Source organism: Pundamilia nyererei, unplaced genomic scaffold, assembly GCF_000239375.1.
Source record: "Pundamilia nyererei isolate P.nyererei 1_Seehausen unplaced genomic scaffold, PunNye1.0 scaffold00014, whole genome shotgun sequence".
NCBI lineage: Eukaryota > Metazoa > Chordata > Actinopteri > Cichliformes > Cichlidae > Pundamilia > Pundamilia nyererei.
The window spans coordinates 2,585,567-2,609,448 of NW_005187415.1; the positions used below are offsets into that span (position 1 = coordinate 2,585,567).

The 23,882-nt window shown below is 41.4% G+C and overlaps 4 protein-coding genes across 5 annotated transcripts in view; 3 read left to right on the plus strand and 1 right to left on the minus strand.

Annotated features, from left to right (window-relative positions):
• sapcd1 (suppressor APC domain containing 1) overlaps window positions 1-4,932 on the plus strand; it is an 8,876-nt gene extending 3,944 nt beyond the window's left edge. Inside the window, exons 4-7 of the mRNA XM_013908756.1 lie at window positions 500-578; window positions 3,885-4,055; window positions 4,466-4,621; window positions 4,783-4,932. Of these exons, the coding sequence (XP_013764210.1) occupies window positions 500-578; window positions 3,885-4,055; window positions 4,466-4,621; window positions 4,783-4,872 (496 nt within the window). The 3' untranslated portion in view covers window positions 4,873-4,932. The remainder of the gene's footprint in view (window positions 1-499; window positions 579-3,884; window positions 4,056-4,465; window positions 4,622-4,782) is intronic.
• Window positions 4,933-7,481: 2,549 nt separating this feature from the next.
• On the minus strand, window positions 7,482-12,703 carry prdm4 (PR domain containing 4). The gene is made up of 12 exons (XM_005725156.1): window positions 12,618-12,703; window positions 12,262-12,328; window positions 11,949-12,064; window positions 11,151-11,339; window positions 10,286-11,056; window positions 10,049-10,198; window positions 9,841-9,959; window positions 9,654-9,739; window positions 9,439-9,566; window positions 8,639-9,193; window positions 8,387-8,555; window positions 7,482-8,284 (listed from the first exon to the last, which is right to left on the minus strand). The coding sequence occupies exons 3-12, from the start codon at window positions 12,061-12,063 to the stop codon at window positions 7,924-7,926; spliced, it is 2,643 nt and encodes an 880-aa protein (XP_005725213.1). The 5' UTR covers window position 12,064; window positions 12,262-12,328; window positions 12,618-12,703; the 3' UTR covers window positions 7,482-7,923.
• On the plus strand, window positions 12,646-14,897 carry LOC102207196 (achaete-scute homolog 4-like). Of its 2 annotated transcripts, XM_005725154.1 has the most exons (4): window positions 12,646-12,712; window positions 12,869-13,006; window positions 13,992-14,044; window positions 14,142-14,897. In XM_005725154.1, exon 4 carries the CDS (start codon window positions 14,146-14,148, stop codon window positions 14,683-14,685), a length of 540 nt encoding a protein of 179 aa, XP_005725211.1. In that variant the 5' UTR covers window positions 12,646-12,712; window positions 12,869-13,006; window positions 13,992-14,044; window positions 14,142-14,145; the 3' UTR covers window positions 14,686-14,897. The 2 variants fall into 2 exon arrangements, with proteins under 2 accessions (XP_005725211.1, XP_013764207.1); XM_013908753.1 differs by lacking the exons at window positions 12,646-12,712; window positions 12,869-13,006 and having other exon boundaries at window positions 13,871-14,044; window positions 14,145-14,897.
• Window positions 14,898-22,218: 7,321 nt separating this feature from the next.
• The window catches only part of tmem209 (transmembrane protein 209), a 7,013-nt gene continuing 5,349 nt past the window's right edge, over window positions 22,219-23,882 (plus strand). Inside the window, exons 1-5 of the mRNA XM_013908757.1 lie at window positions 22,219-22,284; window positions 22,584-22,744; window positions 22,835-22,893; window positions 23,388-23,519; window positions 23,675-23,879. Of these exons, the coding sequence (XP_013764211.1) occupies window positions 22,605-22,744; window positions 22,835-22,893; window positions 23,388-23,519; window positions 23,675-23,879 (536 nt within the window). The 5' untranslated portion in view covers window positions 22,219-22,284; window positions 22,584-22,604. The remainder of the gene's footprint in view (window positions 22,285-22,583; window positions 22,745-22,834; window positions 22,894-23,387; window positions 23,520-23,674; window positions 23,880-23,882) is intronic.

Genomic DNA, 23,882 nt, shown 5'->3' on the forward strand with positions numbered 1-23,882 from the left:
CCCCCCCCCCTGCTGTTATGACACTGATGGAAACACATCAGGAGCTGATAAGTGTGTAACCACACCTGTATCCTCCCCTCAAATCTCCCATCCGCAGCTTCATTTTCATATTTCCTGCTGGGTGCTTTTTCACCTTTTGTTGTCTTTTCTCTAATATTTGATCCGGCAGTGCCAGTCTCACCCCCTCTCCAACCCGGTTCTCCCTCTCTTTGTCACTGGTTGTCGATCAACCAGTCAGTGACATGTGGAATTTTTCATCACCTCGCCCCGGGGGCACCATGCTGCCTGCGCCTGTGTATCGTGCTGCTTTTTTTTCCAGTCCTGCCTTCCCTCTCTCTCTCTCTCTCTCACACTCATGCACACTCATTCTCTCCCCGCGGTATTATTCTGAGTCAGCCAGTGGCAAGCTATGGTTTGTTGTTTGTGGTCAACCCAGCTGTATGGAGTAGCAGTAGCTGTCAGTGACTGATCAGCTCTCCATGGCCTATCGTCCCTCCAGCTCTGGCTCCTACACTGTGGTTATCATCCCGCTTAAGACCAGTCTGTGCAGCGTGGACGCACTTCGCTTCTACCTATGGGTGAGGATAGAGGTGGTATTTGTGTGTCTATACATCATCTGTTTTGTCTCCCTGTTTTTTTAGGAGTTGTATGAATGATCAAACTGTTGTATACTAAACATGCTTTTGATGGACTCTTCTGTCTCTGGGGAAGTGTCACTAGTTTGGTACATTTGGCCAACCTGCAATAACCTGACTTTTCCCACTTCTCTGGAATGTAACATCCATCATTTCTGTGTTGATTTTGACTCATTTACTCATTATTTTACAGTACTCTTATAAAGAGACAAGTTTATCTAGGCTAAATGGCAGCATATTTCACTAGTAAGTTCAACCGGTACAAGCTACAAGCTACAAGGAACGAGTGCCAAGAAACACAAACAACTAAAGTGCAGGGACAGAAATGTCAGAAATCTTATCTGTTGATTAGAACTGAGATTGTTAAACAATTCTTTTCATTAATCTTTGAACAGACAGCAAACACAAGTGTAGTCTCACAGACAAAAAAAACTTTTAAAACTTTTTAGGCAAATTCAAAGAGGTAAAAACGTCCAATTTTAAGTCTTCATGTCTGCATAAAGCTTATTCAGTGTCACACGAGATATCCTCAGTTCATTCTTTGATTGCACTGTAGGACAAAGGCAATTTTAATAATATGCCTAACATGATATGTGCACATTTTTTGCTGCCGTCTGAGGTTTTATTACATTTATTCTGTTTTGTGTTAAACTCAACTGGTGAATACCATGCCTTTCAAAAAAAAAAAAGGCATGGTAAAAATTCAGCATTTTTAAAGCTGGATAAGTTTTGCAAAAGAGGATTTTGTGGTTTCTAAGTGCCTCCTTAGATTGCTTGGTGGAGTATTACTCAAGTTACTTGACAGGCTCAGGCTCAGGGCTCTCTACTCTCACTATCAGTCAGGTTTTTCATGTGTCATGCTGTAATAACATCCAACTTTTGGCAGCTGTGCAAAAAGCTTTTTTTTTTTTGTATGATTTGCCTCAGGTAAACACTGCTTCCAAAGTACTGAAACAGTGGATTAACAATTCATCCATATCTTTTTGTCTAGCAGTAATAGGTTCTGACTGTTATTGAATTCCAGCACACAGCTAGACTTGCCTCACACAGCACAGAAGTGTGCCTCGACACAACATTGGGGAACAGCTTTGTTAGTTGAAAAGACACATTTTGGATTCATATAATGATGATGCACCACCCTCTGTTCAGTTGCAATGCTACTCTGCTGCACGTGCTGCAAACAGTGCTGAGATAAATGTTGAAGCTGCTCTGCTGAATAAAATATGTTATGACAGCATTTCTAAACTATCCTATTATTGCATTATTGACATTTAAGAAAAAAAGGTTTACGCTTATGAGCCAAATAATAAGTAACAACCTCCTGCCACCGATGTCAAATGACCTAATTAACAAAACAATTGATTGACTATTAAAATAGTATATAGTTAGCTATTACAGCTATAGTCTTGATGGTGTACCCTGCAACACACCACAACCATCAGAAAATCACACCAGGCATCAAAAATAAGATCAGCCTGATATCTGTGCAGTGATATCAGTCACCATTCAGTCGATAATTAAAAAGAAAGTGAAGAACAAAAACTATATTTTAAACAGTGCTTCCATTATATTTTTATCCATGGGAGAGAAGTTTAATAGGTGCTACCAAGGGGCAAACTCCAGAGCTGAAAAAGTGGCAAAAACTGCAGTTCCTGTAGCTGCCACTTGAGGCTGGCACCAAAATGAAGTTAATCTCCACAGACTCATACGTTAAAAGGTTGAAGTTTAGAGATTAAAAAGCATATTTACTGCCTGGTACAAAATAGGGTTTGCGCCTGTGTGGGTAGTTTTCTCTTTTTAATAACTCATCTGCCTGTATAATTGGCTTGTTAGCCTCAGCATTAATTGGCTCAATTAACGTATTCCTGCACCCAAACAGTTTGTGAATGCAGCTTTCTGACCAAGCTAGCTAGAGTTAGCTTGATAAATTAGGGCTCCACCCTTTCTTCCATATATGGCAGCTGAGGTCACGGTGACTACTTTCATCTTTGATACTGCCTGTGAAATTGCCATGATATTTTGCAGTTGTTCTCTTGTGGTAGGGAAACTATATTCTGCTAATGTCAGTATGTTTAGCATAAAATATCACGCTCACCGCGTTTTTTACTTCTCATGAATTTTACATTTTCTAACTGGAAAAATGTGGATTTTAGGGGTTAAGGTCACGGCACAATCCTATAGAAATAGTCGCAAGTCTAATTGTTTCTTTTAAACATTAACACGTTTGAGACAAGAAAGCAGAGAAAACTATAGAGCAAATGTGCATGTTTTCTCACTAACAGCTAACCAGCCCAGTGGTGTATATGCTTTCTCCATTCTTTTCTCTTTTTTTTAAATGTAGTGTTTGTTTGTGATAACAGTAAGCCGACTCAATGTGACAAACTTGTAGATAATGTTGAACCTGATCTCTTTTTCTCAAGGCTCTCAGAGTTGAATGTTTTCACAATGTACATTTTTGGTTAACTATCATAACTGAATCATATGTGGCAAACTGATAACATAAGGTTGAGAGCCATGGATTAAGAGGTCATGTTAGCAATATTCAGATTAAGAGCATGTCTCATTAATACTTCTAGCTTTTTAAATTTGTTTTCCATTTGAACAGCACACTCACTCACTGTGTGTTTTTCAGACAAGTTGAATTGTCACGTAAAGGTGATGCGCATCGTTGTATGTATAAAGTGCGTGTGTTGAGTCAGGTTGCGTTCAGTCATTTCTATCTTTGCTTTATTCGGGGTAGCGTGACTCTACAGTCATCCCAGTGACACATTCCCACATGTCAAGCTCGATCTTCACAGCTTCCTGTTGAAGGATCAGTGTAACCAGTTTTCTGTTAGCAGTAAATATATTAACGATCAGCAGCCGAGCCAGAATAAATTTAGACTATTAACTCTAAAATAGAGAATAGAGTTTTCGGCGTCACTGTTGTTGAGATTACAGTGACTCTAATGGTCTGAAGTCATGAAGCCCCACCGCCACATGTCATGTTTCTCACTGTGTGTCTTTGTTTCAGCCTATTTAAAGAGCCTGTAACCCCGCTGGGCATAGACAAAAGAGCTAAAGGCCACCTGCTGCTCAGTGTTGCCTGGTACACAGTGCCTCGGGGCCTCTGGTTTATATGCTTCTATACATGAACCTGAAGGTCAAACATGTTAGCCTAATACACAGGGACATACCAAAACTGGTTCTATCATATAACTCAGCACAAATCCAAAGTTTTCCATTTCATTTTGCTTCTTTGTGTTTCAGATTAAACGGTTGAAGGATCTGGAGAAGGAGAAGGACGCTCTGTGGTCTGGTCTGGAGATTCTGGAGAAGGCTCGGCTCTGGTATCTCCAGCGGCTGGAGGAGAACAGGGCTTGGCAGGATAGCATCGAAAGCAGAAGTGGGTTTGTCTCCAGAAATGAAGATGGAGCAGAGGTACAGAGAAGGGCCTCTTTGATTTTACTGACATGAGGCTGTCATGTTTAATAACGATGAATGATTACAGTCTTAACTTCCTTCTGACTTTGAAAAGGCTTGTAATTGTAACACAATCACAACTGGCTGCCTTATTGTCGAGGCTGAAGGGTGGAAGTTGCATCGGGCCTTACCATAAATTTTAGCATGCACAGCGTCCAAGTTTAGTGGTCAATGTCTGAAAAATTGTGCAAGACTTCAGCCTCATTCCTAAACGACAAACATTTCCTGTAATTACATCATTTTAAGCATCTATTTCATTTTCATCTGTTAGTGAGAGCATTCCTCACCAATCATGAAGATGAGACTTGTGCTTGGCATCCATTCGGGTGTTTCTAAGCCCACTAACAGTTCTGTGTGCCTGTCCTCAGGCTCGCTCCTGCCTCCTCGGGTCTCGTATCCAGCGGGTGAACGGTTCTCTGAGCTCTGTGATGAGTGAGCCTAACGCCATGACCAGCAGCAACCCCTCTCTGCTTGAAGCAGTGGCAGACAGTGACCTCCGGTGGCACAACTCAGTACTGACTCAGGTAAAGAAACAACCCTCAAGGAGGTAGAAGAAATACATTTTAATTAAATATGGAAACATCATCTTTAAGAACTTTTAATAAAGTTACGTGAATAAGTTTTGCATCAGCGTTCTTATGATTTGTCCCTTTGTGTAACATTGTCATTTTTCATGTTTTAACAGGAGGTGAAGAACAAGAACTGTCAAATATCCTTGTTAGAACAGGAAAAACACGCTCTCCTCAATCAACTCCATGCACTGAAGAACTGCTGACTATAAGCTTACACGTGTATTACACCCCAAACTTACATTTAACTGGATATCATACAGTTATTTGCATGTAAATATGTATTTAAATTAATAAATGATAGTAAATGATACATTATTTTTTTCTTTGCTTTGTGTGCAGTGAACCAGCCTGACTGGAAGGTTTTTGAATAACTTGACTGACGTGTTGAATGTGCTGCATTTGTTAATTCCTCATGACTATCATTTAACTTTGACCACTTCATGCTCTCTGCTGCTGATGATACATTTAGGGTTATGTCAACATCCAAGTATTCCCACAAATTTGTTCCTGCACTATTTGTCTAATTAAAATGTAAAAGTATATTAAATAACAACTGCAAGTCCAGAAAAAGATGCACGAGGCTTCATTTGAACCGTAACACCTTCTAGTTTCTGTAAATGTGCTTGCTGGGCACGTGAATAAATCATATTCTAACTGTAAGAGACCCTGTGAATATATTCAGTTGTATGTAGACGTACAGTTGAATAATAGATACACCTGGATCACTGCATTGATTCTTTATGAAATGAAATGTCTCCATGTTTGGAGATACTCTCTGAAATGGATGGACACAACATGACTAAACTGATACCACATGAGCAAATTAAAAAAAATGTTTTTCCTTTACTGAATGCACTGAGTAAGTGCAATAAGTAAGCAATAGTGTTTAGTACTTCTCCAAAAGACACTTGAAGCAAAGTAATCTCATTATAATAAAGGCTTACAAATTTGAGAGACTAGCCCATGTCTCAGTTTTAATTACGTTCATTTCAATGTAATTTATATAGCACTAAGTCACAAAACTAGTTGCCTCAAGGTGTTTTATATTTATATTTATATTATTAGCAAGACAATCCCAACAATCACACGAACCCCCAACAAGTTAGCAGTTGGCAACAGTGGGAAGACAAATTTACTTTTAACAGGATGAAACCTTAAACTGAACCAGGCTCAGGGAGGGGCAGCCATCTGTTACAACCAGTAGTTGATCACTTAATGAGAAGTACAGAGATTCACATTGGTGGAAAAGTGAACAAAAGAATGATCATCAATTCACATTAAGAAAAACTGCTGATAGCTAAATGACTGTTGCTGCTACTGTCTTTAGAGGGTGTCCTGTAAAGATTACAAGAAGAGCTCAAGAAACAATCCTGGAAGAGTTGTTCAAAACAAAACAAAATTTAAAAAAACGGAGAAACAAAAATATACAACACTGTTTCGAGGGGACACGATACGGGACATCGGCTGCAAAGCCTCATTCCCACTGTAGAGCACGGTGGAGGGAGCATCATGGTTTTGGGCTGCTTTGCCATCTCAGGGCCTGGACTGTGAGAAGTCACTGAGGGGACAAATGGTTTAAGGTGGTATTTTGAAGTGGTTACTTCAAAGATGGGAACCAGGTCACAGTGAGTTCTCTTCAGAGCAGTAAGTCTGGTTTCAATCAGCTTGCATTCAATGAAATCAAACTGGCAAATAAATCCATTCTTTTTATGGAAATATTGTTATTAGCTGTAATTTAAAAAAAGAATCTATTACTGTCTGCATTTACTGGAATTTACAATAAGTAGGGATGGCTGTAGCTCAGGAAGTACATCTACAAATTAGAAGGTTGATGGTTCAATCCCTGGCTGCTCCAGTCTGCATGCCAAATTTACTTGGGCAAGATACTAACCCCAACTTTCTCTCCAATTGGAGTATGAATGTTGAAATTCCTCTACTAATAGTGACATGGTTGCTTAACTTCAGAATGAAATAGGCACTCAGTTGGGCTCATTCGCTGTAGCTGGCTCAGAGTGATTGCAGTGTGTGCGAAATCAGTTTGCATTTATAAATTATCTGGCGAGTGATTGCAGTCAGTTTGGAGACATGTTGCGTCCCACCAGGCAACCTGTACAATTGCCTTACAATCTAAAGTGGTCGGTTACAGAATTAAAAAAAAAAAAAAGTGCAATCACTAAGCAAACACTACGATTTTCCTAGTCACAAGACTTAGCCCTCCGCTATAAAAGGCTGATGAGGAATTGTTGGCAGGCGGGCAGACGGGTAGCATGGACAGCCAACTTCATGAACAAGGTAACTTGAGAACAATGCAATTAGGGATTTTCAAATCTATACCATAGGTGCATCACCTAAAAAAAATCTCAGAGGTATTAAAATCTTGTTGACCTGGACCTTAAGGTAAAGTTTTTCTGAAAATCTTGCAAATCTGATAACTCAAGGGGGAAATCCTCAAGAAGACTTTCAAATGTATTTATCATTTCCTGGTGCATTTACCAGGAGGCTGAGGGGCAGCACTGATGGTTCTCATTATTTTTATTCCTAGTTTCACTCAAGTGTAATTAAGCCATTAGTTCCTGGCTGGCATGCTCGACTTCATACGTCACAAAAACATGCTCTACAATTTGTTAACAGTACTAAAAAATGCTGACATCAGCAGTGCTACCCTTTACTCTCTCGGTAAAGCGCGAATGGTGTTAATTTGAAAGTCCTAGATGATGTCCTTGAGTTAACAGATTTGCAGGATTTTGAAAAAAAGTTGCCAAATTTTCTTTGCAACTTAATGAGATGACACATAAAAAATATCAGTCTGCTCTATAGCACAGTTGTTCGTTTATTAAAATATGCATTACACAGTATAAAGCTGCAACATTACTTTAACACCCAGTGTGGGATAATGCACCATAAATGCCTACCATATTACTCTGTAGCAAAAAAAAAGGCTTATCAGCCACATTACTGAGTGAGCTGAAGAATTAAGATTAAGAGAAAAATAATGAATAAATGATAGCTTATATGAAACCCGAAAACCAGTAACTACACAGGCCTGAGTCATGAGAGGAAAGAAAATACAGTCAGATCTCAGATTATTTTAGCAGCTCTTGTGAGAAACTAGACAAAAATGTGGCAGTTCAATTGTACTGATGGCCAAATATGTTATTATATATTCAGAAAGTTATATTTGGCAAAAACGAAAGGTAAACATCGATAGTTTTATGAACTTAAATAAATAAAACATCTCAACAGGCACAGTGTTGTCAGTGAGGGGGTGACAGGGACTTTTCAGAGTTATATCCACCGACATCTAAACCGCAGTCTTCACTATTGGCCGAGTCAACCAGTCTCTCTCTTCCTCTTCTGCTGTCGTCGTCGTCGTCCTCGTCCTCCTCCTCCTCCTCGTCTTCATCGTCAGCGTCCTGCTCCTTGCGGGACCCCCTTTCTGTCTTGGGCCCTTTGCAGATCTTGAGGTGGCGCGTGAGGTGGTATTTGGTGAGGAAGGCTTTGTTGCACTTCTCGCACACAAAGTCTCGGCGGCCCTCGTGAGAGTTCATGTGCTTCTTCAGGTGGTTGGTCTTGAGGAAGTGTTTGTTGCACTTTGGGCACTGAATCCGCCGCTCACTGTCATTGAGAAATGAAGGAGATTTAAAAACAACTATTAGACACTTTGGATTCTGAGAGTACAATCCATCTGTTGACTTTTAAAGCAATGAAGTGACGCACTGTGTGTGAGAGAACATGTGCTGCTTCAGGTCGTGCTTCCTGATGAACGCTCGATCGCAGAGGTCACACTTGAGCTTCTCCGCCCCGGTGTGGATGAGCATGTGCGACGCCACGTGGGACTTCTGGGTGAACGACTTCTCGCAGACTGTGCATCTGTAGTTCTTCTGACCTGTCAGTGCGAAAACATGTGTGCATGTGTTAATCAGTCTGTGTGCCGAGCATCTGAAGTTACACTATTTACGCTGTACCTACCTGTGTGAATTTTCAGGTGCATCCTGAGGTTGCTGGGGTCGCTGAAGGCTTTGCTACAGTACTCGCACTTGTGAGGTTTCATCCCCACATGGCCCATGAAGTGCACCTTGAGTTTAGTGGATGTAATGAACGCCCGAGTACACATGCTGCATTTGAATTTCTTCTCCCGCACGTGGCCCTGACCTTTTGCCCTGGAGGTAACGTTATCAGAGTTTCTATCACTGCCGCCCCCGCTGCTGGCGCCGGTGTCAGTGTTTGTCTGCCCTGCAGCAGGGTTGTGACAGGGCCACGGGGAAGAGGAGGAGCTAGAGGTTTCATTTGTCAGCTTGTCTTCCTGGTGAGAGTGTTGCTGGGGCTGTTGCTCCTGTTGCTGTTGCTGCTGAGTTGGTGGTTGCTGTTGCTGATTGTGGTCCTGCTGTGATGGGCTGTGGCTGTGTGGAGGTTGGGTATGGCTGTGGTTACTGTTATGGCTGCCAAGATGAGACTTAAGGTCAGAGAAGGAGGCGCACTCTTTGCCACACTGGCAGATCTGACCCTCGGGTACCTGTGTAACACCTGAGAACCAAAGAAAAGGAAGTTAGAGAGTTGAGAATGTGGGCCAGTCAATGGCATCTATTCCTTCATCCTCCAGGAACTGCCTGCATACTCTCACCATATGATTGTGTACCAGGAGGTACCTAGGACCCACTGCACCAATGTAGGGTCAGACAATGGATCCAGCTGTTTACTCACACTCGTACTAAATGAGGGTTCCTTAACTTTATACAGAGGATTAGACATATTTAGTCATGTCCGCTCACCCATCAGCCTGCAGTAGTCTCTGCTGTAATAGAAGAGCAGCTCCTGGTCCGGGTGGATCTCAGTGGTTGTGCAGAAGAAGAGTTTACCGTTAGCAGGGTACGCCACCAGATTCTGCTCTTCATGTGTCCTGGACATACAAACAAAAACGTGTTAATTTTAATTTGCATTGTGGGTAATGTAGGCAACAATGGCATATAAAAACATGAGCATTCACCGAGCTTTGCGGACGAACATCATCCAATTGCATTCGTTCTCATCTGTTGTCACGATGCAGAACTCTAGCACGTTGTTGTGGTACATCTGTGACAGAAAAACTTGTTTATCATGCGTTCCCATGCTTTCATCGTGGTTTTGCATTGAATGTGGCAACTGCACTCCTAACAAAGGGCCACAAAATTAACCTTCCATATTTGAGGTGTGTCCTTTTCCGGCCAATCAGAGAGGTCCACGTTGCTACAATGCTGGCCAACCATTGGTCCAAAACAGGTCCTTGGTGGAATGACGTCCCGTGCAAAAACTCCTATGAGTGCAACCACATGCACATTTAAACATGAGCTTAGAGTAACATCTGAGGTCTGTCCTCATTAATAATCAAGTTTCTTTTCTTACCGAGCGGTTCGTCGGCAACAGAGATACGCAGGCACAGCGGACGCGGGAGAGAGAGGCGAGCCCGGCTTTGGATGGGAGCATCTGGGATGAAAGTGACTGGGCCATGCTCAGGACAGTCTGAGGTATATGAGCACTCACACAGTGTGCACCCTAAAACAAAAATGCACATTAGCTTTAAAGATTTCTCCATAAGCTATCGATTTTACTTGGATAGGAGACTTGAAGTTAAAAACTCACAGATGCTGTAAGCATTGACCATGTTCTCCTTGTTGGAAGAGGAATCCTCGAGCTGCAGCGTCGAGTTCACCAGCACCAGGTTGTTTTCCGGCCCCAGAGAAACCTCAGCAGTGATGGGGGACACGTTAACAGCCTCCAGCCCCATCCCAGAGTGTCCATGCAGAGACACAGGCTCCAGCTGGTTCTGGTTGGCCATGGAGCCGGTGAGTACCACACTTACTACGCCTGAGTTCAGCTCCCCGTTCGTGTGGAGTTGCTCCCCAAGTCCCCCTGCTCCCCCTCCCCCCGAGTTGCCCACTCGCCCCCCCATGTGATCCTGTTCCATTACCACTGGCAATTCAAGCACAGGGGGTCCATGCAGGGGCATCACTCCACCAGAAGAGTCCACCCCTGTCAGGCCCTCGTGAGGCTGGGGCTGCCTTCCCCCTCCGAGCTGCTGCTGGGTGTCAGGCACCGGCACTACTCCGACTCCATCCATTGAGGCCAATTCCTCCCCCATCCGCTCAGGAGACATGGGACTGCTGACACGTGACTCCATGGCAAGCCCTGTAGAGTCCAGCTCATGAGCACCTGTCTGGTGAAGGTCTGCCTGACCACTAACTTGTCTGGAGTCCATGGGCACCAGGCCCTGCTCCAGTGGGCCTCCGGGGCCACTATAGGGATCCAGACCTGAGGAATTGTTGCTGGGCACAGACAGGGTCCCATCCATGTTAAGGCTGCTGGGATGAATATACTGAGGTGGAGGACGGTCTGCCAGGTAGGACAGAATACCTGTAGACCAAACACAGAGACCGTGTGGGATATACAACTTAAATTAAACATTGCCCTCGCCTCTAGATGAGTGTTCTGAGAAACCTTAACCCACCTGGCAGTATGTGTCGGAAGTAGCTGCTTTCCAGGTGAGGGTATGGTGGAGGGGGCAAGGAGTAATTCCTTTCAGGCAGGCCGCACATCACCCCTCTATCACTCAGTGGACCCATGGGGAGCATCAGAGACAAGGCTGAAGGGAGAGAACCAAGGGAAGGACCCAGACTGGGGATGGCCACTGGCATACCTAAACTCCCAAACCAAAGAACAGGTAAATACACACTGACGCTTGAGACAAGAAAGAATAATATGCAAACGAAAAATATGATCTATCTGCAAACAAAAACATTTTATACACCAGCTATAAAGTGAAAAATAACTGTCAATAGCTGTTTAATTAGTACATGAAACCGGGTTAACACTGACAACAGAAATCTGGACACAGTCATGTATGCCCCACGAGTCTGAGCAGGCCTCTACACAACCCATATTGTAAATATATGTAAATATGTGAGGATTGTCAGGATGCTTTCAAGCTTGATACCTTCATTAACAAAAATCTAAGTGCAAGTGTAACTTCTGATGACGAGTCAGTATTTTACAAGTATCAGTTAGAAAACAAACTAAATTTCTTATAATTATAACTTTGTTTAACAATAAGAAATAATTATTGCAATATGCTTTGTGACTTTTTCTCCTTATTGGGTCTTCCAGAAATCAGAATTAAAAGCAGAATAGCTGGAGCGAGTATGTTTTGTTTATAAAGGACAAAATGTGCGGACCATCACAGATCACCAGGTCGGTCTAATGTGTTCCCAGCTACAGCATTAAGAGCAGGAAGCAGCGTGTTCCATACCTGGAGTGGGAATGGGATTGTGCGTGGGGGAGGTGGGCAGACCCAGGTGGCTGGCACTCACTGAGGACACGCTGAGCTGGTCCATGCCCACAGGACTGAGGTTCATGTCATTCATCCTGGAGAGTCAACATCAGAGGCAACCTGAGCGTTTAGCCAGAAAGCTAGCTAACATACACAAGTAAGCACATTTTGGGAGGGTGAAGGGGTGAAAAGGTTATTGCACCAACCTCGCGACCGTCTTTTTTTCTGAAGGGAAGCGTTTAGTAATAAACAGAAAGCACACAATGTGCACACAGATTAAGTACAAACTTACCTGAATTTAACAACTGAGGTCCTGCAGTAGCCGTGTACATCTGAGTGGTGCTCCTACATGTCTGTCCCTGCGAATTAAAGACAGCAGGCTTGAAATAAACTTAAAGCGCATGACACTGACAAAGAAGCTAAAACTAAAGTCAACGTTATCAGATTTTTTTTTTAAAGAAAATAAAAAAGCTTTGCAACTAGCTAGCTAGTTAGCCCAACATCTCCGGACTGGCCGCACTGTTAGCTTTGTTCGAGCGGTTTCTGCTGGGCAGTATTACACGTGTAACTCGATACGTCCGTAAGTGTTGCTTTGTTGCTGAAACGTTGAGGATTTTAAAAGGAAAAGCCGTGAAAACAACAACATACCAACACAATACCTCCATGACCTGGGCCATGACAGTACTGCCTCCCGGCGCATGCGCCGTAGCATAGAAGGATGGAGGCACGTCGGCTGATCACAGGTCAGTAAGAGGGATAACCTCCTCCTAATTTACCTTTAGTTTTTAATAATATGATGCTATTTAATGTTTTTATAAATCTGTGCGGTGTTTCTTAGTAAAAAATGTAACTAGGAAACGCTTATTTGCTTTGTTTTGTTTCCTTTGGTGCTTGTTTAGCTGTCCAGGGAATGATGTTGGTGAGTAAGAACACCGCAAAGAGGCTGTAGTTCGGAGGTGTCAAACATAGGGCCCGGGGCCCGAATCGGCCCGGCAAAGACTCCAGTCTGGTACGCTGGAGGGAAGATATGGTGGAGGGTATAAAGTTTTGTTCTTTTAATTGCATTTTTTATAAGATTTACAGCTGTTCCTGCTAATAAAGAACGCCCCCCCACGCACACATACAGCCACTCATACACTAAAGTAGGTAAATAGTAGACAATGAAATGACAGAAAAGTTCTTGTATTTTTACTGTTTAGTAAAAGCTTATTTAGACTCTTCACTATTCTAAGAGACATATTCTTATTCTTTTAAATAAAAAATACTATAAAAGGTAATATTTTAATTATCTAATTCTATGGGGTTTGTTTAGGTTGTGATTTTTCTTCTTGCTGCTCCAGTCTAGTTCTTGATTTACTGATTTGTCAGATAAACTTGAAGTTAATCTTACACTCCTCTGCTGTGACATTGAGGAGTGTGTGTGCTTTTACTACCAGTTGGTGATAAGTTTCAATTTTTTGGCACTGAAAGATTGAATGCTATCATGTGGAACAAATAACTTCATGTTATGATGTTTCATGATGGTTTTACGTACAAATGCTACCTTCAACTCATATTTTGTTGTTGGATTAGGATTTCAAGGACATACAGTCCCTTGCAAAAGTCATCTATTATCATTGTTGAAAAAGAAAAAAGAAAACAAAGATAGATGACTTTGGGATATTTTATCCCAAAATACACCAAATAAATCCTAATCAACATCCATAAGGCTAATTGTTGAATAACTTACAATGAAAATTACTTATAAGCCAATAAAATTTTCCAATCTTTTTTTGTCCTGCTGAGAACTGCTTCACACTGTTAGCGGAAGGAAGAAAACGTTGTGTAAACAATTTTATCTTGTTGAGAAAAGCTACATGGATTCATCTCCGCCCAGGATCACACCCACCCATGTCAGCAGCCTCAAAAACCCCAACAAACAAGCTGTCACTGACTACATCGAGGGCAGCCGACTTTGTTGTTGTTTTCTTTTCTTTTCTTTTCTTTTTTTTAAAGATAACACGTTTCATCTGCAAAATTCAGAAGGAAACTCGCGCACACACCAGTGATGGTTGTTGTGAGGAGGCTCTGACGAGGTGAGTTGAAACGATTCATTTGGTGCTGGATGGTTTGAATCGATGTATTACCCTCTGACTTTATGATAAAAAAATGTATTTTTTCTTGTTATTTCAGCAGAATGGCTTACCACAGTCAGGGGATGATGGAGCACATTTCACTCGTCCGTCCACTGGCTCTCCACGGCATCTCCATGGACAACAGCGGTGCGCACCGTCAAGACGCGCTTCGCCTCGGACTGCCCTGCCACCTGGACGCCTACTTTGACCCCGTGCACGGACAGAGATTACCCTGCAGACGATTCTCCTACATCCCCTTTCACGGACCCCTCGGTGTGTGCGATTACTCTTTCGAGCCCGCGTTTATCCGGAAAAGGAACGAACGGGAACGGCACCGAGTACGCTGCGTAAACGAGGGTTACGCGCGCCTCCGGGAGCACCTGCCTCACGAGTTCGACGACAAACGGCTCAGCAAAGTGGAGACGCTGCGAGCGGCCATTGACTATATCAAACACCTGCAGAACCTGCTGGATGTAAACGTCTCCGGGGTGGAGGTGTCACTCGGAGGGGCGCGCAAACTCGAGCGGCTACAGCAGAGCTCGGAGTGCACTAGCGATGGAGAAACTCAAACCAGCCTAAGCGAAAGCGGGGATGTTGTTTAAATAACCCTGCCTGTCACTCAGACCTGCTGTGTATGATCAAAGTGTAAAAAGGAAAAAGGGACAGTAAAGATGAGCTGTAATTATTATTGAGTCATATTATTTTTATATCATGCAGTCAATGAAATAATAATGTCTTTCTTCACTTTCGGAAAAGGTACATGTTACAAAATAATCCCAGCTCATTTATGTCATCATTAAATTGAGTTTTTAAAAAAAGCATTAACGTCCTATTTTTTTTTTTTTTTACCACATGTTACAAGCTCTTTGTGGTTGAAAAGTATCAACAAGGTTCCTGAGCATGCTTTTGACTAAAACATAACCCTGTGCGAAATGTCTCTTTAGAGAGACTTTAGAGCAAGGGTGTCATGAGGCCAGGGGGCCAGAACTGGCCTGGCAAAGACTCAAATCTAGCCCAATGAGCGCTTTGGAAATTATAAGCAAGTACTTTTAAACTTTTAACTGTATTTTCATAACGTTTACAGCTTTTTCTTTGGATAAAGACCTCCCCTTTTTCCATTCATACTACACCCAAATGATATGTAACCGATAAAATGACAAAAGTTCCTGTTTATCCACTATAGAAATTTAAGTTTGCTTGTGTTTTTTTTCCATAGCTACCGTAATCGCATACAGTACAGTAATAGCTACCAGAGCTCTTTCTGTAATTTAACATATTCAACACTTTTTTTCTTATACTAAGACATCTCAGGGATCAAATGTTTAGCTAAATGTCTTTCCACTGATGGAAAGGAGGAATTTCAACTGGTCCAGCCCAAATAACATGTGTGTATGTGGCCTATGATATAACACTGGTTCAACATTGCTGTGTCAGAGTCCCATTTTTATCCATCCTTCTGCCATCTTAACTGCATATTTAATTCAGTGTCACGGAGGAGCTGGAGCTTATTTCACCTTTTACTGTGGAACCTCGGGGTGCACATCACATGTTGACAGTCTCTTTGCTCTCCGGTTACTTTGAAATGTTTTCCTCAGTTTTAAAGCGCTGGATTTAGATACAAATAATTTCTTATGTAAGTTAAAAAAATAATGGCTTTCCCGTGCACAGGTCTAAGGTGGCATGTACAATCATGCACTGAATGATTAAGCAACTCAAAAAACCTGCTGTTTGAACTTTTCTGAGCCTCGCGCATGGGCAGTTTGGTTGTGCAATCAGAAAATCTGTTCTAATCAATGGAATAAGGTGATGCTATCATTCTGCTTTGACACACAAGATTTCGATTGAGTGGAATTTATTCTCTTTGGTTTGTTATTTAACAACAACACGCTCAGTCTCGTCTTGTTTCAAGAACGAGCGGCTATTGATATAGTCATAAAAAATGAGAGAAATGAAATCTCAAATCTGCTACTGAACTAGTTAAGTAAATAAATTTATTTATATAGCACTTTTCACAGATAAAAAATCACAAGAAAACCAGAAATAAAAATTAAGTAATAATATAAAACAATAAGTTGAAAACATAAAACAACTAACCACTTTAGTTGTCATTAAAGTGGTTATTTAACTTCATTTGAACTTGCTGCACATTAATATGAGCTCAAGAATTCAGTTAGTCTCCTGATATATTTGTAACTATGAAAACGCTTTTGGCCATGACAGAAAATCGAGGATTTTTACTTTGCTGTTGCTTCTCTGTTGTAACTGTAGCCCTTCTGATGAGCCCTTTTCTCCCACCCTGACTGCTGAGAATCTTGTGCTAAAGGCCATTTGCTGCTCAGTGTTCACTCTGGACAAAAACCTTCTTAAGCCAAGCCCGAAGATGAACAGCACTCAATGATGACATCTACCTTCTCATTTGTAAGCTGTGCATTCTGAGTGTTTTATCTTACTGCTTTATGTATGAGTTGACAATACCAAGGTACTCCTTGCTTTTTTTCTGCCATTTAACTTTTATTTTTTGTAATAAATAATCAGCATTGTCAAGCAGTTTGTGCAGCTGTAGATTAGCATACTTGATTTCTCACCAGTGTTAAACGGTTGTTTGCAAAACCATGCTTTTAAAGCAGTTTCCCAAGCACTCCTTAAGCAAGAAGCATCCCTTCAGAAGTAAGTATCTCTCTCTTTCTTCCTGTTTTTTGCACCTAAATGTTCTTCAAAGACCACCTACTTAATATCTCATGGTACTCAGGAAGTTTTTGCCTTCTAATATCTTGAGGAATGCATTTATCAGGGAACCCTCAGCTTCATAAGAGGAAACTCTAGAAACATTCGTCTCTACTTCTACTATTTGCATGTTTATGCTTCCAACCTCCGCTGGCCTGCATGGAAACAGCCCCTTTCTCATTTTCTGTAATACCAAAACCACAAATTTACCCCCAAAAAGTAAACATTAGCGATATTGTATACAGTTAAAGGGGATTTGGAAAGCCCTGCAGAATGCACGCCAACTGAACCGTGCAGATAGGGGAGAATGGCATTGATTTCCACTAAAGCATGACAAACCCTCAACAAAAGGCGTTTGGTAGTGCAGTGTGTGAATTAGACCCAATAATTAGCCAAGTGCTGGTACTTTGCGCTTGATGGTTCAGCGGCACTCTAAAGATGGAAAACATGAAGCTACTACTGAAGCTACTAAAGCTTCTGCCATAATGCATGTTTTCTTTCCTGAAGTACACAGGCAGATTCTAATCGGATTCCTGCACAGATTCCTTGGATACATGGATCTATTTCAGTGTGAAATTTGTTGCCTATGTGTGCGTGAGATTTAACCCATAATAAAGAGGAAAGGGTTGTGAGGAATCATGTGGATTGTGTTTTATTTTTGGAAAGTGTGTTCCACATCCTTACCTCCTATACAATCAGTTTTTTGAATCTGAGGGACTAAAAAAACAAAACAAAAACAACTGCTCAAACATTGTTGTCCTCTGAACATCTTGTCACACAGGGCCACCATGGGCCCTTAGTAAACACACGCTTGAGAACAATTGGGTATATCCCTTACAATGTGGTGAAAAGCATGCTAAGCAAGATTTCAATTATGTAGTCACAAAAACAGAAAGATGAAAACAATAAAGAAAATAACACGTGGAAGAAAAATGAGGAAGGAAATTAGAATACAATCAGACAAGCAAGTTTAAGCTCAATATTAAGCCTGCTGATCTATTCATGTTTGCGCAAGGCTACACATTCGTGCAGCGCATGGTGAGAGAATTCCTGCAAACGTTCGCGATGACTAGGCGCGATAAAGTTTATCAGCTGCAGTGAGATCAGTAGGGGACCACCAGGAAAGATTGCTGCCGCATGTTCAGACACAGAGCCCTCATCCGGGGACGGAAACGGAAGAAATGGGACTAACAGGGCACGCAATGATGCTGAGGTGTCCTCCTCAAACTGCAGAAAAACACAAGTGGAGCTCAACTTAAAAAACATGTTTTGAAAGAGCATGTGTTTGTGGCAAAGCAAGTTTATCAGCGTTAGTTCATCATTACTATTACAGCAGTGGGGGAAGCAGCTGCTTTACTTTATTGAAAGGAGTAATGCTACACCATAAAAAATCTTTAGTAAAACTCCTGCATTTAAATAGCTCGACAGTTGAAAAGCCTGCATCTGTGATGGCGTGAGATTGCATTCGTAAGCATGTTGTGGGTAACTTCCCCATCTGTGAAGGCCTCATTAATGCAGAATAATCTACACAGGTTTTGGAGCAACATATGCCGCCATGCTGATTGCATCTTTTTTTTCCGGGGAAGCTTTGTTTATTTCAAGACACAATGCCAAAACCACACTTTGCGTGCATTCTGACAACATGGCTCAAATGTAAAAGTTCATGTCCTATCAAATTCTCAAAACATTCACCACATTCTGAGATGAAAAACAAAGAACACACTGAACTGTTGTAATCCTACGTCAAGAAGCATATGTGGCTTACAAATGCACTGATGTCCTCGCTGTCTGAAAGCTGACATAGTGTTGATAAAAGAAGCAGTGATGTAACACAGAACTATATGTAGCCCAGTTTATTAAACCATGTTGCTGGCATCATCTCAGTAAATCAGCATTTTCTGAAATACTCAGTCTGGCAACGACAATCGTGCGATGTTCACTTCAAAGTCACTTAAATCATCTTTTTTTCTACATTCTGCTGCTCAGGCTGATCTTCAGCAAATCATCTTGACTGAGACTACATTCCTGAAAGCACTGAGCTGCTACCATGTGACTGGCTGATAAGATATTTGAACAGTTGAACATGCGTTCTAGATAAAGTGGCTGGTCATTGTATAGCGGGGGAAATAAATGCAATGCTTAATTTGCAATCTCAAACTGCATTTTGAGAGAAAAAAAGGTTTATTTATAGTCACACGTATCCGGGTTATTAAAGTGATGGATATGTGAGAATGTAATGAATAGTAATACAATTTTACTATGTAAGTAAAGGTAAAATATTGTATTTATTTTTCCATCACATTTACAGATGGACAAAAGTTAAAGCACAATCACCACATATGGCCTTTAGACATCACAGGAAAATCCAGGTCCTGTAGTCCACTACATTTTATACGTGTAGTAGGATATGTGCACTGTAGGTTCTGTATGTACAGTTTGTGATATAAAACTGTAGAATTCTAGATTAATAGATTCATTTCTAATCTGAAGTCCAATAGAAAATCAATTCTCAGATGAAACTCAGCAAACAACCAGGAAAACTACAGAAAAAGCACCAAAACTAGAAGCAAAACTATAACAATACTCTGACTAGTACTTTTACACTGTCTGTGTTTAGTCAACATGGAGATAAGCACCAACTCAACAGGCGAGGTAAGATTTTCTGAATATCAGAGACTGTTTTCTTAAAGTGTTTAGGACAGTCCAGTATTCTTTGATTGGTTCATCTTATCTCTGTACAAATGCAATTGTGTGATTGGATCAAAAAAGAAAGTTTCCAGGGAGGGTCAGGATGAAAGAAGGGTGGGATGAGTTTTAATGACCCATACTGGTAGCCTCATGCTGAGCCTGATGGCCATTAGATCTACCTACACTCTAACAAAGGGGTGGGGAACTCCAGGTCTCAAGGACCGGTATCCTGTAGGTTTTATTTGTCCTTGATCCAACACACCTGATTTAAATGGCTAAATTACCTCCTCAACATATCTTGAAGTTCTCCACGGGCCTGGTAATAAACTAATCCTTTGATTCAGGTGTGCTGACCTTGGATGAGATCCAAAACCTGCAGGACACTGGCCCTTGAGGCCTGGAGTTCTCGAACCGCTGATCTAACAGTTTGCATGAGTTTGTGAATAGTATACAGTTCTTGTTGAGAATAATTCACCTTAATGTTAAGTGACTGTCTTTAGTGAATCAAAACATGTTTATTTTGCATGTGTTGCATGTGTATTTCTTTGTCTTTTAGTCACTTGAACAAGTGCAGCCTGATTTTGCATCCCAGCATGATGGACATGCTCCCCAACAGCATGCTGCAAACCCTGCACCAAGCCCTTCTGGATAGTCAGGAGCTGGATGCAGAAAATGCTGCTCTGAGGCAGCAGCTCACCCAGTGTAAGGAAGAAAGACAGATGCTGGTTGAGAACCAGAAAGAAATCAAATTTTATGAAGAGGAGAGGAAGAGAACAAAGAAAGAAATGGAGATTAACCTCAGGTCCCAGAAGCAAACACTGCACCACCAGCAAACCATCTTGATTATTTGTATTTTACCACAGATGAACATTTTCATACAGCAAATGTTTTGTACTTCATCAAAGTTAAACTACAAGCCCCGAAGTAGTTCGACTTATGAACGTGTATGACCTTTTTGATTTGATACAGATTTTTCCTGCCAGATATTGGCTGGAATAAATCCTGAACAAGAACACCCAGAGAGCACACCCAGGAGCCAAATTTAGCGAGCATTTGTGGCTTGTATAAGCTGAGATTTTAAGATATGTTCACACAATGTGTAATTTTGTTATGGTGTCAATGTGATGTTATAGGTTGTCATATTGAAAAAGGTCTATAGGTCTAGTATATTGTTGTAATGTTTGAGGATGCTCCATAAAAAAAAACTTGTGGTGGTAATATAAAGTCTTTGCTAATTTTCATATTTGGTGTGATCTTCAAACCAAATCTGAAAATGATATATTGAAAACCTTAAATGCCAGACCACCTCCTCCACACACACACACACACACACACACACACACACACACACACACACACACACACACACACACACACCGTTTTCTCCAGATTCAGCTTCAGCTCACAGGCTGCTGCCTTGATTATTTCCTGTTACATTTTAGGATTAAAGCTTAAAGTCATCTTTTCCCCTTTACTGCTTTCAAGGTGATTTCCAGGTGACCAAGAAATAAGGTACCAAACCATGATGCCCCCTCCACCATAGTTCACACTGAGGATTTGTTGGCTTTCTTTCCTCAAAATACAGCTCTTATTTTATTTTTTCTGTTAACTTTTTTTTATTTGTATTTATCTATTTTCCATGTTGTTTGTATGTGCTCTTGAATTTTGAAAATTTGTTCAGTTTGTGTTTGATCTTGAGGCAAATGAGGCATGATTCACAAATATCAGTCTTTCTTAAACAGCAGACTATTAGTAAAGTGATGCTAAGAACATCTGATCCTAGGGGGAGTTTTTGAGAAGTCTGCATCATGAACAATTAATCTGCCACTCCCTTTAGGATCATCACAGTGAATCATCTATCTCCATCTCACCATGTTTTTTGTATCCCTTCAGTTACACCAACCTCTCTGCATGTCCTGCTTCACTACATCCAGGAATCTTCTCGCCGTTTTTTCTCTTTTTCTTCTATTTGACAGCTCCATATTTAACACCCATTGTACAGTATATCCAATGTCCCTCCTTCGCACAAACATTTTCTGCCCTGCGTCTCTCACTCTGTCTCTTAACCGCTCATCCCTAGCTGTCCCTCTGATGTAGGGTAGACCAGGGTTGGTTGTCACACTTTTTACTCCTGCATGAATTGTTGATCACTGAAACATTTTAACATGACAGTATATGGTATGGGACTGATTGTCCCTATAGTTATTAATGGGGTTTCAAGCCTTTTGTAAACCTTCCCTTTCCTTTGGATGAGGTTTTTACACTCATCCACCTTCACCACCTCTGCTCCTTGCAGGTTCACTCTTACACCTGTCTCCCTCTCGTTCAAGATATTAAATACAAATAGAATAACTTTATAACTAATAGCTTCTGTTATTAGTTAATTCGGGTTGTGTTTGTCTTTTTGTGATTATGTGTCTGTCAAAATTAGACCTTAGTTTAAGCCATTAATACCTTATTTCAACTCTACGTGAATGAAAATGGTAAAACAAGATGGGCAACGCCCCCAGTTGGCCATATTAATATCACATGTTTCAATATTTATGACCTGAAACAAACTGTGACCTTCTAAGATTAAAGCGCAATCTACTACTTTAGTCTTAGAGAAAATGAACAAATAATTAATTGTGTCTGCATTAATATATATATAAGAATATAATAATATTTTATTTTTAGTATTGAAATTTGAGCAGCTTTGATGCGTATATAGAAGGTACCGGAAGTGCACCCTACAACTTCCGGTGAAATACAAATCATGCAGCGCCGCATTTGTCATTCACTTTAGCGTGGTATGAATTTCTTAAATTCCCTGTGCTTTGTGTTTGTTTTGTGGTTGTAGTAATGTTTGGGTCAAATGTTGTTACTTTTAACAATGAGAAGGGGCGCATAAAGTGTAACCAAGCCTCTAAATTAGAACTGTTTTAACTTGTAAGCTAGCTAACTTTAGCTAGCCCTTCCTGTTAGTATGCCGGGCTAACTAAACTATGCTATGGTACCCGTAGTCGCGAGCCAAGTACAGCTATTACTGTCACGCGGTTTTATTCCTTGCCGAGCCAGAGAACAGTTATTTCTTTATGCTTTCCCTCAGCCTGATCAGTGGGATAAAACCATGTTCACTCCGCCGAAGGAGGGGATGCCCAGCATGATAGACAGGGCGCTGAGGATGAGGAGGGAGGAGCAGGCTCGTCAGGTGGTCCTTGCCTGGGCTGTTCTAAACGTATCTCTTGCTGGCATGATTTACACTGAAATGTAAGTTACATACCTCAATGTTAAATAATGCTGTGTGCTTGGCGGTGTGGTTATGTACCCGTCTGGTTTTACTTTTTACTTTTCTATCAGGTCAGGCAAGCTGCTGAGCCGATACTACAACATTACCTACTGGCCTATCTGGTACATCGGTGAGGCTCCTCTACACTACTGCACAAACAGCAACGCAGACCTAATATACCGTATTAGGCTACGTATCAGAATTGTGTTTTGTTTCTCTGTTCAGAATAAGTCCTATTTATTCTCAGCTGTGCTTAAAGTAACATTTACAGTGTACAAAAGTCTTAAATCATGCTTCACTTCTTCATGTTTTGCTTCCAAGCAAACAGACTTTCTTGTAGGGTTATAATGTGTTCTTCTTATAGTTGTCCTGACTTTCTGAAATTCTTTCAGAGTTTTTCTTTGGACATTGGCTGCTTTTACAACAACTTTAAATTGTAACTTGAGAGACTTGTTTTTCATGCTGTATTTCCATTCGTTTGCACATGAGAGGAATTTTGCACGATACCATATATAATGCTAAAAAAGACTCATGCCAGGAATACAGGGAAATGGCTTTTAATTTGCCACCTGCATGTTCATGCTCTGCTACAGTCTTTTATTTAGTTTTTTTCTTCTTTTACAGAACTGGTGCTTGCCTCCCTTTTTAGCCTCAATGCTCTTTTTGACTTCTGGAAGTATTTCAAATACACAATGGCTCCGTCCACAATTGCTGTAAGCCCTGAGCAGCATCACCTTCTGGGTCTGAGAAACACAAGTGAGGCGCAAATTTATGGTTTATATTTTTCCACACCTTTTATCCAGTTCTTGCTATGTTCAAGATCCTTTGTGGCAAGTAAAGTAGCAGAAAGGAAGCCCCATCCGATCTTTAGATGAACATATGAGCCAGAGTTGAGGTTTTTTGTTTTGCAGGTATTCAGGCATCTCCGCCCCAAAAGCCAGAAAAGAAGGAAGCTCCGGCTCCAGCCCAGTCATCTCCTTTGCAGGGCCAGAGCGTGCTCAGCTTTAGTCCCTCTCGTACAGCTTCCAGCAGCCCCAAGTTCTCCCCCAGCTGTGTTCCTGGATATAGCCCCACACTCAGCAGCCCATCCCCAACAAACAGTGCAGGAGGCCCCTTTTC